This window comes from Acomys minous, assembly GCF_964271855.1.
Source record: "Acomys minous genome assembly, chromosome: 19".
In the NCBI taxonomy this organism is placed as follows: Eukaryota; Metazoa; Chordata; class Mammalia; order Rodentia; family Muridae; genus Acomys; species Acomys minous.
In genome coordinates, this window is record NC_140499.1 from 12,282,944 (window position 1) to 12,298,909 (window position 15,966).

General features: G+C 44.2%; 1 protein-coding gene across 3 annotated transcripts in view; it reads left to right on the forward strand.

Moving 5' to 3' along the window:
* MFN1 (mitofusin 1) overlaps positions 1 to 15,966 on the forward strand; it is a 51,316-nt gene continuing 35,350 nt past the window's right edge. The window contains exons 1-4 of one of the 3 annotated variants that reach the window (XM_084768487.1): positions 1 to 121; positions 2,920 to 3,037; positions 5,580 to 5,715; positions 10,134 to 10,296. In XM_084768487.1, coding sequence (XP_084624613.1) covers positions 2,926 to 3,037; positions 5,580 to 5,715; positions 10,134 to 10,296 — 411 coding nt within the window. In that variant the 5' untranslated portion in view covers positions 1 to 121; positions 2,920 to 2,925. The other 2 variants (XM_084768486.1, XM_084768488.1) reach the window with 2 other exon arrangements.

Consider the following 15,966-nt stretch of genomic DNA (forward strand, 5'->3'; position numbering starts at 1 on the left):
CACCGGAAGTAACCGCCCATAGCCCCTCCTCTGGACACCTCCCCTCTCTTGGGAGGATGAGACAGCCCAGGGGCAGTGGTGGAGCAGTGGTTGCTGGGTGACCCGTCGGAGCCGGGACGGAGTGAGTGTCCGCTGGCGGGTGGCGACGCCCGGGGTGACCTTCGAGCTCCGGCCAGGCGGAGCGCGAGCGCCCTGACGGGCCGGGGCGGCGGGCCGGGCGGGAAGGCCTGTCCAGGTAGGAATCCAGCTGGCCGGGCGAGCTCACGGCCCTCGCGGCTTCTCTCCCTTACGCACCTCCTCCGCGCGTCAGTTCTGGATTCTGGGGGTCCGTCCTGGTGGCCACGGCGCTTCACTTCACGCCCACCGGCATTAGTGTGTAGGTGTCTTAGGTGTGTTTCCATTAGCAGCCTCCAGGTATAGGGCGTCTTTTATCTTACATTTAACACTCCTTGAAGTTTAGGGACTTTGGCTTGAAGCCTTCGTGCCTCCCTAGTTGTGATGAGAGCCGCTGCTTTCTCGATGCCTGTACTGCATTGTGACCTGGGCATTTTATTTTCTTCTGTACACCGCAAATTGGGAAGGTTAAGTTAGTGAGTGTTTGAGATCTCGGCTTCCTCTCACCAACCCAGTTCCTTGAAGTGCTTAAGAGTTACATGCAACCACAGCTTAGCTACAATAGTTTCATCTTCACTCAAGGAAACTAAAGTAGGAAATACAACCACATTTCTTGGCATTAGCTTTACCGGGTTTACATTATTATTTACGTATTAATTAATTATACGTATTAATTAATTAATTAATTAATTTTTAAAAACCAGAACTGAAAGTTGAACCCCTCACAGGTCTCACATGCTAGGCAGGTGCTCTACCTTTGAGCCACTATGTCTCCAAACCCTTTTCTAAACTTTTCATTTTGAAATAGAGTCTCACTAACAGACCCAGGCAAGCCTTGAGCTCACTCTGTTGCTTCTGTAGACTTGAATTTTGCACATTTTCTTGCCTCGGTCTCCTGAGTAGCTGGATTACAGGGAACACTAGGAGAGGCAAAATTTACTTGTTTTTAGAGTAGTCTTTGGGGCCGGGAGTGGTAGTGCAGCCTTTAATCCCAGCACTCAGGAGGCAGAGGCAGACAGATTGCTGTAAGTTTGAGGCCAGCCTGGTTTACAAAGCGAGTGCAGGACAGCCAAGGCTACACAGAGAAACCCTGTCTCCAAAACGAAAAACAAACAAACAAACAGTAGTCTTTGGTTTCTGGCTAAAATGGTTTCTATAAATAGATAATATATAAAACTTTTTAATTTTTTTGATGAAAATGGCTTCTATAAGATAAATGTTACCTAAGAATTACTTGATCTATTTGATCAGGTTAATTTTTTCCATTAGGGAATTGAGGCATGAACTGGCAGGTATCAGAATATGCTTTGTTTTGTTTTTAGATTTTATTTTATGTGTATGTTTTTCTTGCATTTATGTAAGTATGTATGTTTAACCACAGTTCCTGCCCAGTGTCCTTGGAGGGAGCAGAGGGCATAAAATCCTCTGGAGCAGGAGGTACAGGTGGTTGTGAGCTCCATGTGAGTTCCGGGAACCTAATTTAAGTCCTCCTGGAGAGTAACAAGTGACCTTAACTACTGATACATCTGCCCAGCCCCAGAAACATGCACATTTTCAAAATCTTTTTTTTTTCTTTTTTGAGACAGGGTTTCTCTGTATAGCCTTGGCTGCCCTGGAATTTGCTCTGTAGACCAGGCTGGCCTTGAACTCACAGAGATCTGCCTGTTTCTGAGATCCGGGACTAAAGGGGTCCTGTCTCTGAGTTCTAGGACTAAAGGGGTACACCACTACTGGCCCGTTTATCATATTGCTGTAAAAGTTGATGTATTTTCCAGCCTATAAGATGATCCCCAACTTTAACTTTGCCAGTTTAAAAATTAGAGTTTGGAGTCTGAGCCTACTACACAGGGTGTGCGTTGGAAGAGGGGTGGTTTTTACATGGCAAGTATATTCCAAACTCTATATTTTAACTGGCAAAGTTAAAGTTGGGGATTGTCTTATACAACAGAAAATACGGTACATTAGATTTATGTGTGTGGGTGTTAAGGTTTCACAGTTTGTGTTTGGAGGCAGAGCACAACTTGGTGGAGTTGGGTCTCTCCTTCCACCAGTTGGTTTCTGGGGTTTGAACTCAGGTCCTCAAGTTGGCTGTAAACACCTACACTCATTGGGCCATTTTGAGTTTTTTGTTTGTTTGTTTGTTTTTTTGGTTTTTCGAGACAGGGTTTCTCTGTGTTGCCTTGGCTGTCCTGGACTCACTTTGTAGACCAGGCTGGCCTCGAACTCACAGCGATCCACCAGCCTCTGCTTCCCAAGTGCTGGGATTAAAGGCGTGCGCCACCACGTCGGGCCTTGTTTGTTTGTTTTTAAACAAGGTCTTACCAAGGCTGGCTGGCCTGCTTTAGCCTCCTCACTGCTGGGATTACAGGATGTGTGACACCACAGCTTCTTTATCACTCAGCCTATTTTAAAAATTATTTTTTAAAACGGCTTTTCTTTTAATGTTTTTATGTATTTTGGCTGCATGTACGTCTGTGGGCCGTTTCTGTGCCTGGTGCCTGTGGAGGCCGGAGAAGGGCATCAGAATCCCTGGAAGGAGAATCCTAGACAGTTGTAAGCCACCAGTTGGGAGCCGGGAATAGAACCTGGGTCCTCTGGAAAAGCAGCCAGTTCTTTTAACTGCTCAACCACCTCTTCAGGCCCCTTACTATTCAGTTTAATTATAGCATTGGAGATGGTGTCCAAAGAGAACTAGATCTCTGGGGCTCGAGTACACCTCCTGCCTCAGCCTGCCCAGCGGCTGGGACTCTAGGCAAGCACCACGCGCTGGCTGATTGTTGCTGTCCTAACTTTGGTTCACTGTAGGACATAATGGCCGAGACTGTATCTCCACTGAAGCACTTCGTGCTGGCTAAGAAGGCCATCACTGCCATCTTTGGTCAGTTACTGGAGTTTGTCACCGAGGGGTCACATTTTGTTGAAGGTTGGTATCTCTTAAAACTTTAAGATTACTGTTGAAAATGTATGCAAGTGTTTTATTATTTCAACTTTAGTTCTTTATTTTATGGTTTTGAGATCAAGCTTGCCTCGAACTGGCTGTATAGTCAGAAATACCTTTAAACTCCTGATCTCCCTGTGTCTACCTCTTAAGGGCTGGGATTATAGGGCTGTGCCCTGTTTGGGTCTAGTTGTTCAAGGCACAATGTTCTGTATTTTGGAACCAATACCTTAGGGAGTAAAACAATTGCAGTTAAGAAATGAATAAAAGGTGGGGCATGGTGGCATGCCTTTAATTCTAGCACTCGGGAGGCAGAGGCAGGTGGATCTCTGTGAATTTGAGGCCAGCCTGGTCTTCAAAGCGAGTCCAGGACAGCCAAGGCTACACAGAGAAACTTTGTCTCAACAAACAAAACAAAACAAAACAAAGCAAAAACCAAACAAACAAACAAAAAAAGGAATGAATAAAGTACTAGTCAGTGTTTTATGATAGTAAAGATTTCTTTAATCCTCCTAGACTAGTAGGTAAGTGAAAACCATGCTCATTTTAAAGGTACTGTGAAGATAAGCAACTTGCCCAAGGTCACAAAGCTAGGAAGTGGCCAACAATCAGGCAGTTGGTATGCAGCCTTTACACGGTTCCCTGATTTGTCAGTGAGCAATTTTAGAATCTTTTCTCAGATGTAATTGCTTTGGGAGAGGATAAATGTTTTTGTTTGTATAACTGCTCAAAGGTAGCCTCAGTTTTCTTACCAAGACATACTAATTTGGAGACAACTGTTGCAATTCCTTCAGGTTTTCAGGATATCTTGTCTATTAGGAAAAGTGAGAAATTCTTAGAATATCTCCAGTGACAATGGGGAAGCATTTAATGTTTGAATCAAACATTTCCCTCTTGCTTCTCTCACCCTCTATCACCAGGTTTAGGATTCCCCCCTCCCCCCCCCCCCATTTTTCGAGATAGGGTTTCTCTGTGTAGCCCTGGCTGTCCTGGACTCACTTTGTAGACCAGGCTGGCCTTGAACTCACATCAATCCTCCTGCCTCTGCCTCCCCAGCGCTAGGATTAAAGGCGTGCGTCACCATGCTCGGCTCGATTTTGAACTTGGACCTTTTCTTATCTCTATTTGAAATGTAACATAACTCAAGTTTCATTGAATGAGAAAATTAAAAATATTGTTTCCAATTTGGGAATAATTTGAGTTAACACAGTAACTTGTGAAAAATACTATTTCCTAAAGTTGATAGGGAGTAAAACTGAAGTTAATGCTTAAATGTTGATAGGGAGTAAAACTGAAGTTAAATTTAGTAATATTGGCCAGCTGTGCTGGCACACACCTTTCAATCCCAGTACGTGGGAGGCAGAGGCAGGTGGGTCCATGCCAGCCTGGTCTACAAAGTAGGTCTAGGTCAGCAAGGCTACACAGAGAAACCTTGTCTTGAAACCCTCCCCCCCCCCCAAAAAAAAAGAATAAGGGGAAAAAGGCTCGCAAATAGCAACGTAACAAACAATAAGGAGTACAGTATGTGAGGGAAGGGCCTTCAGTATTACAACCGTGGCTTGCTGGTGTGAGCCTTTAGGAGCAGGAGTTGAAGGTCCTGGGCTACAGAGCAAGGGCAGGGCCAGTCCTCCCGTCATTCACCAGTTGCACGTGTTTTATTAATGGACTTGAAGTGTAAAATGATGTGTGAAAAGCTTAAGCTTAGTCACCTGAGCGCTGAGTTAGTTTTTAGTGTCACTGGTTATGGTAAGCAAATGAATTTCCATGGCTCATCTTCAAATAGAGGTGAAAAGAAAGAAAGGTTAGCCCTTTCCCCATGGCTGGAGCGGGAAGGCAGTGGCTGTGATCCTCGCCTTTCAAGCCTGTGATGTTGGATCTCCCTCCAGCCCTGGTTAGGCTTCTGTAGACGGCTGCCCTCCTTCAGTCTTTAAACACCTTTCTCTCTGCCTTTTCTTACTGCTTGGACTGTGGTGTCCCTTCCCTGTGAGGATCAACAAGGGCTTGCCTAGCTCCCAGCCTGAATCCCACCTTCATATCTGTGGAGCTCAGCATGTGGAGCTCCCTGCAGCTCAAGATTGGATTGAACAAAAATAAATGCCTGTTAGCTTATTTCTTCTTCAAAATTGGGTTTTTGTTTCACATATGGTTTGTGTTTCAAGCACTAGATAAATATTAAGTAACCCCTTTGACTAAAGCCTTGACATTTTTTATAGTTTTGAAATTCTTTGAGGCAGGACAGTCATCGCAGAGGGCATTTGCCTTTTATCAGATACTCAAGGCCAGGGTTGTAGCTTAGTGGTAGACCACCCGCCTTGCCTGTGTGCGGGCCTAGATTCAATACCTGACACAGAAATTAGGAGGAGGAGGAAGGGGAAGAGAGAGACGACAAAGACCAAATATTCAGATACTATGAACATTTTTATTTTTTCAAGTGATGTGTTAATGTTGAACAACCCAAAATGTATATAGTTGTATAATCAGCAGAATTTACTTATATTTCCTTTTCTAATACCATTCAACTTTGCAGCAACATACAGGAATCCAGAACTTGATCGAATAGCAACTGAGGATGATCTGGTGGAAATACAGGGCTACAGAAACAAGCTTGCTGTCATTGGGGAGGTTCTGTCCCGGAGACATATGAAAGTGGCATTTTTTGGCAGGTAACTCTTTATCATTTCATCTAAGGTTAGTGCACAGGTCACCATTTCGTGCCCCGTGGCTCAGCTTGCCTGATGATTCGGTGACTTGTGTTCCTCTTGCTCCCCTCAACAGCTTTGACTTAGGTTAAGTGTTGCAGCTGTTCACTTGTCTATCTCCTGATTGAAAGGGAGCTTCATGAGAGTTGAGTATACTTTTACTTTTTACCTTTTTTTTAAAGATATATTTATTTATTATGTATTCAACATCCTGCCTGCATGTGTGCCTCCCTGCCAGAAGAAGGCACCAGATCTCGTTATAGATGGTCATGAGCCACCATGTGGTTGCTGGGAATTGAACTCAGGATTTCTGGCAGAGTAGCCAGTCTCTTAACTTCTGAGCATGCCTCCAGCCTAGTATACTTTTACTTTTTAAGGGCAGGCTCTCATTTTTATTTATTTCGAGGCTGATTTCTCTATGTGGCTCCGGCTATTGTGAACTGGCTTTGTAGACCAGGCTGGTCTCGAACTCACAGAGATCAGCCTGCCTCTGCCCCTACAAGCTTGTGCTATCATATCTAGGTTGTGAGTTATTACTCTAGGTTCATATTAATTATTTTATTTTCATTTTCTTGAGACAGGATCTTACTATGTGTCCTTGGTTGTCCTGGAACTTTGGCATAGACCAGGCTGGTCTTGAATTCACAGAGATCTACCTGCCTCTACCTCCTGAATGGAGTGTTTGAATTAAAGACATGTACCACCACACATTGGTTATTAAATGTGTCTTTTAGAAGACTTAACTTGTGATTTTCAGAGGAAGAGCAGAGAGCACTTATGTCAGTGTGTCTAGGTGATGGAATGGTCTTTGTGGCCTGGAGATGTGGCCTGTGATAAAAAGCCTGCCTGGTGTGCATGAGCCCTAGGGTGAGCTCTATCACTGCAGAAGAAAAATGATTGTGAAGTCCCCGCACACTATGTGTGCTCTGTTCAGTCCTAGGGGCACAGAGACAAGTGACTAGCCACATGCTTCATGTCTCCACAATTATTTTTAGCCAGTAATGGGCATGTATTTACTAAACTCATGTCACAGACCAGGCTGTTTCTCATCTTGATGACTTTTGCAGTTGTAGTTGTTGATGCCTACGTCATCCTCATGTCTCACCTCAAGTGTCACTACCTCAGAAGGCTTTCCTGGCTCCTGCACCGGAAGGGCTCCGTCTCAGATGCTATTCTTAGTTTGCGTTTTTGAGTCAGAGTAGCCAAGGGTGGCCATGAACTGGTTCTCCTGTGTTGCCTTCATTTTTGTTTTTAGTAGTAGTAATATTGTGGTGTGCTAGGGGTTGAGCCAGGCCGTATTGCATGTTTGATAGGTGTTCTGTCACGTGGCTTCATCCCAACCAGTTCTATTATTAAAGTTTTCTGGTTAAGTCCCTCTAAGCCTTTCATAATGCTGTATTATTTTGTTTTACTATCTGCTGCTTCTATTTGGCACAATATTCTTGGGGTCTTACACAAGAGTTTAGAAAGAGGTAGCTTCATGAAGTAGGCTCCAGCCAAGATTAGGGTAGGTAGTAGGAAGAGACCTGTGATGGCGGGGACTGATGTCTTCCTCGAGGCTTAGAGATAGAAACAGATAGTCCCCGGCTTACAGTGGCAGACTTGACTTCCTGCCCATGTGTGATGTTAGAGAAGCAGTGTTCACCCCGGCATAGTAGAAGTCCCGCTCAGGGTGTGCCTGGGAGCCGCGGTCTCATGGCTCAGCTGTAATTGTTGGGAAGGTCAGATGCATCTGTGTTTTCCCCAGTATACTTTCAACTTGCTGTGGGTTTGTTAGCCTGCAAACCCAGCACAGGCTGAGGAGTATTAGCTTTGGACATGAGCTGGCCTCAAAGCCAGCCCCTTGCAGAGAGTGGGAGTGGGCAGCGAGAGGGGAGCCTGGGTGTGCTTGGACAGCTGTAAGCTGAGTTTGAGGTACTCGGGAACATTAGCCAGACCAGGGGACAGAAGTGGTCCTGTTTGCCGAAGGCCTCACCGACATGGTGGTAAGGTAGGTGTACTTTAGGTTTTGAAAAGAAAAATGAGAGTTTTTAGAGTTAACCATTACAACTTTGGATGTAAAATAGAGGATAGACTGGATGGGATTGGAGGGAGGAGGCAGAGAAATTCGAAGAGCCTGGGTTGCAAGGTGAGATAGGAGAGGTTGATAAGAGACATAAAAGAGTAACTACTGGGCAGGAGAGGGATGGCTCAGTGATTAAGAGCACTTGCTGTTCTCCAAGGACCAGGGCTCAGTTCCCAGCAAACACATGGTGGCCCACAGTTCCCTGTAACTCCAGTTCCAGATCCACTGTCTTGTTCTAACTTCCATGAGCACTACATGCACGTGGCACACATACAGACAAGCAGGTGCACACACATCCACATAGATCAAAGTAATTAGGGTGTTTTAGACTTAGAGATTAATTAGAAAGGTGAGAATCAGCTGGGCATGGTGGTGCACACCTCTAATCCCAGCACTCGGGAGGCAGAGGCAGGCGGAGCTCTGAGTTCAAGGCCAGCCTGGCCTACAAAGTGAGTTCAGAACAGCCAAGGCTACACAGAGAAATCATGTCTTGAAAAACCAAAACCAAAACCAAACCAAACAACCAAACAGCAACAACAAAAAAGATGAGAATCACAAATTACTTGTTTGTTAAGTGTAAGTTTGTGAGCAGATGTTTGTGTTCATGTGATATAGATGAGTATTGTTGATGCTTATTAGCCATTCTAATAAAGTTTCCCAAACTGCCAAATTGGATATTTGAGTTTGCAGCTTAGGCAAGTTCTAGGAAGTATAGAAAGTAATGGCTTATGATTGAGATGTGGGGGATTGGTGAGATAATTTACAGGGAAAAGGAAGACTAATAAGCTGGGGAGGGCAGCTCAGGAAAACCAGGAGTAACTGGGATACTGGAAGAGAAATAGATTTGGCAATCATGTCCCTTTCTCTCACAGACTTGCTAAAACCCTTGGAAGTTCCTGAGTGATAGGAGTAGCTTTTATTATTTATAATGAGTTGTATCACACTCATGCAGTATCTCTGGAGGTCGGAAGACACTGTCTGATCCCTGGAACTGAAATATACAGTTATGACCCACTATGTGGGTACTGGAAACTGAACCCAGGTTCCCTGCAAGAGTAACCAGTGCTCTTTACTGCTGAGCCATCTTTCCAGCAAGGTCATAGCATCCTTCTAAGTTATGGAATCCTACCATTAAAGCCACCGCTGCAGTGAGTAAGGAAGTAATCAGTGCTGGTTACTCCTTGGGCAAGTTAGAAACAATTTCAGTGATGTGAAAGTGTGCACCTTTGAGAGAAGATGCAGTTTTCCAGTAAAGCGCAAGGCTCTGGTTAGCTTCTAAGGATTGAGTGGATTGACTGAAAGACAGATCTCTGAGGGGGCTAAGAGGTGCTCCTTGGGTTTCAGAAATGTATTGATTGCTGTGCTTACGTAAGAAATTGCTCAAATCTAGATGACTAAAAAAAATAATTTCGTTGTATACAGATTCTTAGTCAGTTCAGACAGGACACGGTGAGGACAACTTGTCTTTGTTCCTGAAGATTGGGGCCACTCAACAATGGAGGGGTAGAATTATTTGGTATCTTCACTCATGTGTCTGCTCCCTGGGCTGGAGTGACTTGGAGACTGAGCTGGAACGTCTTACCAGACCTTCCATCAGCTTGACTTAACTGTCGCACAGCATTCAGAGTAGTTGACCTCTTCTGTGGCAAGATTCCTAGTGCTTGTGACCCAGTAAACAGGAAGGAGCTGTGTTGCCTTTTATGTCCAGCCTTGGAAGCCACCCAGTGTCACTTGTGAAGCAGTCACAGTCTAGCCCAGATGAAAATGGGACATTAGACTTAGCCTTGTGATAGGAAAAATACCACAGAATTTTGATGTTTGTTTTCAAATTGCCACAAGAAGCAAGCAACAAAAGCTACGGGAAAGCTTCCTCCCCACCCCCACCCCCACCCCCCAAGACAGGGTCTCTGTGTAGCCTTGGCTGTCCTGGACTTGCTTTGTAGACCAAGCTGGCCTCGAACTCACAGTGATCCACCTGCCTCTGCCTCCTGAGTGCTGGGATTAAAGGTGTGCACCACCATGCCTGGTTTTGTGTTTTGTTTTTTTCAGGTACTTTCTAAATGTGCATTGCTGATATTTAACAGTGCTCATCCTTCTTTTTTGACTGTTTGTGTTGTTTTATTTCACTTTTTCTTGTGTAGCTGAATTCCCAATGCTCCTGTCTCCACCTCCCAAGTGCTAGATTACAGGTGTGCTTCGTGGTGCACAGGTTGAGGCTGTCTTTTGATGAGAGTGTGGTCTGTGAAGCTGAACTGTGAAAATGTGGGTTTGAGCCCAACGAAGAACACTTTTACTTCTTGTTTTGCATTTTCCTCAGGACGAGCAGTGGCAAGAGCTCTGTCATCAATGCAATGCTGTGGGATAAAGTTCTCCCGAGCGGGATTGGCCACACAACCAACTGCTTCCTGAGTGTCGAGGGAACGGATGGAGATAAAGCCTACCTTATGACCGAAGGCTCAGATGAAAAGAAAAGTGTGAAGGTACACCACCCAGCCTGTACTGTGCCTGCAGACACATAGCAGTTGAAAGATTTTTATATGTTGTCCACATGGCTAGACATGGAAGAACTGGTGATATTAACTTTGACAGCTCACAAAGCTATTGCTAATATTTTGACTTCTAAAACTGTTTTTCTGTCCAGGTGTGGTGGTGCATGCCTTTAAACCCCAGTACTTGGGAGGCAGAGGCAAAGGCAGGCAGATCGCTGTGAGTTCAAGGCCAGCCTGGTCTACAAAGTGAGTCCCAGACAGCCAAGATAACACAGAAAAATCCTGTCTCAAACAACAACAGCAAAATTTTTCTGAGGGCAAGTTACTGGAAATATAAAGTTGTTAACTTGTTTTTACTGGAGTATAGGGGGATAGAAATCAGAGCTTCATGCATGCTAGGTAAATTCTGCCACTAGCCTTGTCCTTAACTTTTAAGTAAAAGTAAAATTAAGAGCTTTTCTAAAATTTTATTTTATTTTATGTATATGAGTGTGTTGCCTGCATATATGTCGACCACATGCATGCAATGCTGTTGAAGGGCAGAAGAGGGCGCTGGACGCCCTGGAACTGGGACTGAGACAGCCCTGAGCGGCTGTGTGGGTGCTGGGAGCTGAATGCAGAGAGGTCTAGAAGGAAGCATGTTCTTCCCCCCAGGCCATCTCTGTAGCCCCACATTAGCAGTGTTCTTTTAAAACTGAGATTCAGGAAAAATAGATTATTGTTGGAAAGTTGCTGTTTAATTATTTTATTTTATTTATTTATTTATTTTTGGTTTTTCAAGACAAGGTTTCTCTGTGTAGCCTTGACTGTCCTGGACTCGCTTTGTAGGCCAGGCTGGCCTAGAACTCATAACAATTCACCTGCCTCGGCCTCGCAAGTGCTGGGATTAAAGGTGTGCGCCACTGCGCCTGGCTTGTTTAATCTTAACTTTCTCATTTGTCTTTTTTTTTTTTTTTCCCTTCTTTTTCCATTTTTTGAGACGGGGTCTCACTGCGTTGCCATTTCTGGCCTAGAACTTTCCATGTAGACCACACTGGTCTTGAACTCACAGAGATTTACCTACCTCTGCCTCCTTGGTGCTGAGATGTAAAGACATGCACCACCATCCCTGACCTTTGTCCTTTTTAAACTTTACTTAAGTTCTTTTACTTAGGAAAAGTTACTAAGCCATTCATGAGTAAGTACGGTTTCTGCGACAAGGGCCAGTGTCAATTTAGGTCCTTGCACATGATAACAAGAGTTCGGTGCCTGGGCTATGTCCCTAGTTCAGTATTTCACAAATTTCCTTTTAAAATTATGGGGTTTTATTGCGTTTGTCTATTTTGTGCGTACATGCATGCATATGATATGCACATGTGCATATATTCATGCATGTGTATACGTGTATCCAAATGTCATGATGTGCATATGGTGGCCAGAGGATGGCTTATGGAGGTCAGCTCTCCCCTTTCACAGTGTTGGGCCTACCAAGTGACTTTTACCCTCTGAGCCAACCTACTGACTCTGTTTTATAAACTTATTCTTTTTTTTTTTTTTTTTTTGGTTTTTCAAGACAGGGTTTTTCTGTGTAGCCTTGGCTGTTCTGGACTCACTTTGTAGACCAGGCTGGCCTTGAACTCACATCAATCCACCTGCCTCTGCCTCTGCCTCCCAAGTGCTGGAATTAAAGGCGAGTGCCACCTTGCCTGGCTTATAAACTTCTTAATTCAGTGTTGTTATATTGTTTCAGCCAATAAATGAATAAAATACTAAGAAGTTAGAATGTTTGATGTTAACTTTGGCCTGATAGGAATTAGGGAGGCACTGTTTGTTTTTAGAACCTTTTGGATTCAGGCTAAGCAAGTGCTTTACAGCTGAGCCCCACCCCACCCAAGTATTTGTGTGTTTGTGTGTGTGTGCGCGCGCGCGTGCGTGTGTGTGTGTGTCCCTGTGTCCATTCTTCCATGAACATTTTATGTACATATGAGTGCATGTGTGTGTGTATACAAGTGTGCACATGCGTGTGGAACTCAGGAGTTGATGTTAGATGTCTTCCTCAATAATCTCCATGTTGTTTTTGCGATGTGGTCTCTCGGTGAATGGGAGCTCACTAATTGATGGCTGGCTGCAAATGCCAGACATCCACCTGCCTCCATCTTACTTGCACTGGAATTGCCATCATGCAGTGCACGCCGGTCGTTAACTTGGGTGCTGGGGGTTGGAACTCAGACCTTCTTGCTTGCACAGAGAGAAAGCATTTTATTGAGCCATCTCCCCAGCCTCCCAACCTCTTTTCCCAATATGACTTTTTTTTTTTTTTTTTTTTTTTTTTTGGTTTTTCAAGACAGGGTTTCTCTGTGTAGCCTTGACTGTCCTGGACTCACTTTGTAGACCAGGCTGGCCTCGAACTCACAGTGATCTGTCTGCCTTGTCTCCCCAGTGCTAGGATTAAAGACGTGAGCCACCACGCCCAACTAGGACTTTATTTTGTATTCAGGACTGGCCTTAAATTTTAGAATGTCCTGGTTAGTCTAGGATTCAAGTGTGCTACCATACCTAATCGTAGCTACCTTAAATAGAAAGACGTCTCCCACACAAACACAGAAGTTCAGTATTGAAGATACATGTGTCTATGTATGTGTATGTTGGTGTGTGCTGGAAATTGAACTTAAGGCTCTGTACATGCTAGTCAAATGCTGTGTCAGGGACCTACATTCCCAGCTAACTATAAGTGCGGTCAGTCGTTTAATTCTGCGAGCTTGCCATGTGCCCTGGGTTAAGTAGCTCATTCTGTTATTCAGCTTCTTGGACAGTGCACACCCTTCAAATTTGGTATGAATGAAGAAAAATGAGATGGTTATGAAAATACTCTCCAATTAAAAAAACTTTTTTTTTCTTTTTGGAATAGAGTCTCATTATTTATCTTTGACTGGCCTGAAATTTTCTGTGTAGACCAGGCTAGCTTCTGACTCACAGAAATGCCTTGCCTCTGCCTCTCAGGTGCTGGGATTAGGCGACACTCTTCAGCCTTCTGACAGACGCCTAAAGGCATTGCCTTAATTACTTATCTATTACTGTGCTACTGCGACGAAGACAGTTGATAGAAGAAAGAGTTTATTGTGGCTCACAGGTCCATTGACCATCATGGCAAGGAGCAGAGCAGTGGGCAGGCTTGGTGCTGAGGCAGGAACTGAGCTCGCGTGTCATCCACAAGCAAGAGCTAACAGGGAATGGCAGCACACCTCCTCCCCATGCTCACACCTTCTGCCTCTCTCTAAACAGTTCCAGCATCCACATACACCAGCCTGTGAGGACTGTTCTCATTCAAACAACCACACGCATCGCTATTTTTAGTTTGAAAATCTACCAAATTGGAATTTGAATTATTTGTGGTTGGTGAATTATTTGAGTCTTGGGAAAATTTGCTGTGTGATATTTATGGACACGATGTCTCATTTTTCCTGCTCTCTGCTCTCTGCTTCAAGTTCTCTCTCTTAAACGTCCCCTTCCCAACCCCTGCCCCAAGCTGAAATGAAGGAATGGCTCCCTTCAAGGTAATACACTTTCAGTCCTGCACAATAATATTTTATTGGCACAACCATAATAGCTCATTGAGTACTTGTGTTCTCACACTTACTGTTCTGTATTTTGAACACTTAAAATAACTTATGCCTTACAGAAAACTCTGGACATAGTGGTGTACTAATATAGACAGGCAGATCTCTGTGAGTTCCAGCCTTCATAGCGAGACCTTGTCATAAAACAAAACAAAACTTCTCAAACCTCATCATAGTTCTGTTGGTTTTTTTTTTTTTTTTTTTTTTTTTTTTGAGACTGGGTTTCTCTGTGTATCCTTGGCTGTCCAGGACTTGCTTTGTAGACCAGGCTGGCCTCGAATTCACAGTGATCCGCCTGCCTCTGCCTCCCGTGTGCTAGGATTAAAGGTGTGCGCCACCACGCCCGGCGTGTTCTGTTGGATTTTTAAAAAAAGATTTATTTATTTATTATTATGTATACAGTGTTGTCCCTGCACGTATACCTGCAGACCAGAAGAGGGCACCAGATCTCACTATAGTCACCATGTGGTTGCTGGGAATTGAACTCAGGGCCTTTGGAAGAGAAGGCAGTGCTCTTAACCTCTGAGCCCTGGATGTTTTGTTTTCTCATTTTTAAAATTTTTAAAAAGTTTTATTTTATTTAATATGAGCGAGTGTTTTGCTTGTATAAATGTATGTGTACCATGTGTGTCCCTGGGGCCTGTGGAGGCCAGAAGAGGGCTTCAGATGCCCTGGAACTAGAGATAGATGGTTGTGAGCCACCGTGTAGGAGACGGGAATCAAGCCCAGACCCTCTGCAAGTGTAACAAGCACTCTAAACTGCTGAGCCATCAGTTTTGTTTTAAGTGTGTGTGTGTGTCTACATGTATACTAACTCAGAAGTATCAGTCACGGTGAACATCGGGGCCTATGTGCCCATGAGTCAGTGGTGGAGGAGGTCAGAAGAGAGCTGGAAACACAGCAGTGTGGGTGCTGGGAACCAAATGCCAGAGCAGTGCCCACTCTCACCTGCTGAACCATCTTTCCAATCTTTTGTTTGTTGTGCTAGGAGGTTAACCTCAGGCCCTTGTGTCAGGCAGGTGGTCTTAAAATCTTTTACTAAGATTGTTGTATAAGCTTATAAATCTATAAAAGCATTTATTAAAGCAAGATACATTAATAACAATGAACCGGAGCTTGGGGAGATGGTTTCCTGGTTAAGATCACTGGCTGTCCTTCCAAAGGTCCCAGGGAGCATTCCAGCACCTACATGGTAGATCATTATGTTTGTAACTCCAGTTTCAGGAGACCCAGCACCTTTTCTTAACCTTACTGAGCACCAAGCATGCAGGTGGTACAAGGAAAACATGCTGACAGAACACCCATGCACATAAAAAATAAATTAAAAACAAATTTAAAAAAGTACAAAACACCCATGCACATTAAAAAAAAAAAGCCGGGTGTGGTGGCACACGCCCTTAATCACAGCACTTGGGAGGCAGAGGCAAGTGGTTTGCTGTGAGTTCAAGGCCAGCCTGGTTTACAAAGGAGTCCAGGACAGCCAGGGCTACACAGAGAAACCCTGTCTCGAAAAACCAAAAATAAACAAAACTAAACAAAAACAAAAATACCCCAACTTAACAAAAGTACAGAACATTGTCACTGTGGACATTTACTTCAGCCTCATTCAAGACTTTTGAGTACATTTGATAAATAGATGTTTCTCTATCCTCATTCTTTTTGAGGGGGTGTGTGGGTATTTTTGTCTGCTTGTATGTCTATGTATCACACGGGTGAAGTGCTTCTTGAAGTCAGAAGAAAGTGATGCCCCCTGGGGTTGGAGTGGGTGAGTGGGTGCTAGGAAGGACACCCAAGTCCTCTGGTGGAACAGTCAGTACGCTTAACCACTGAGCCATCTTTCCCACCTCTGCCTTTTAATTTCTTTCTTTCTTTCTTTCTTTCTTTCTTTCTTTTTTTGTTTTTTTGAGACGGGATTTATCTCCTGGACTTGATTTGTAGACCAGGCTGTCCTTGAACTCACAGTGTTCCACCTGCTTGCCTCAGAGTGCTGAGATTAAAGGTGTGCACCACCATGTTAATTTCTTTTTTTAGAGAAAGGGTCACATGTAGTCCAAGCTGGCCTTGA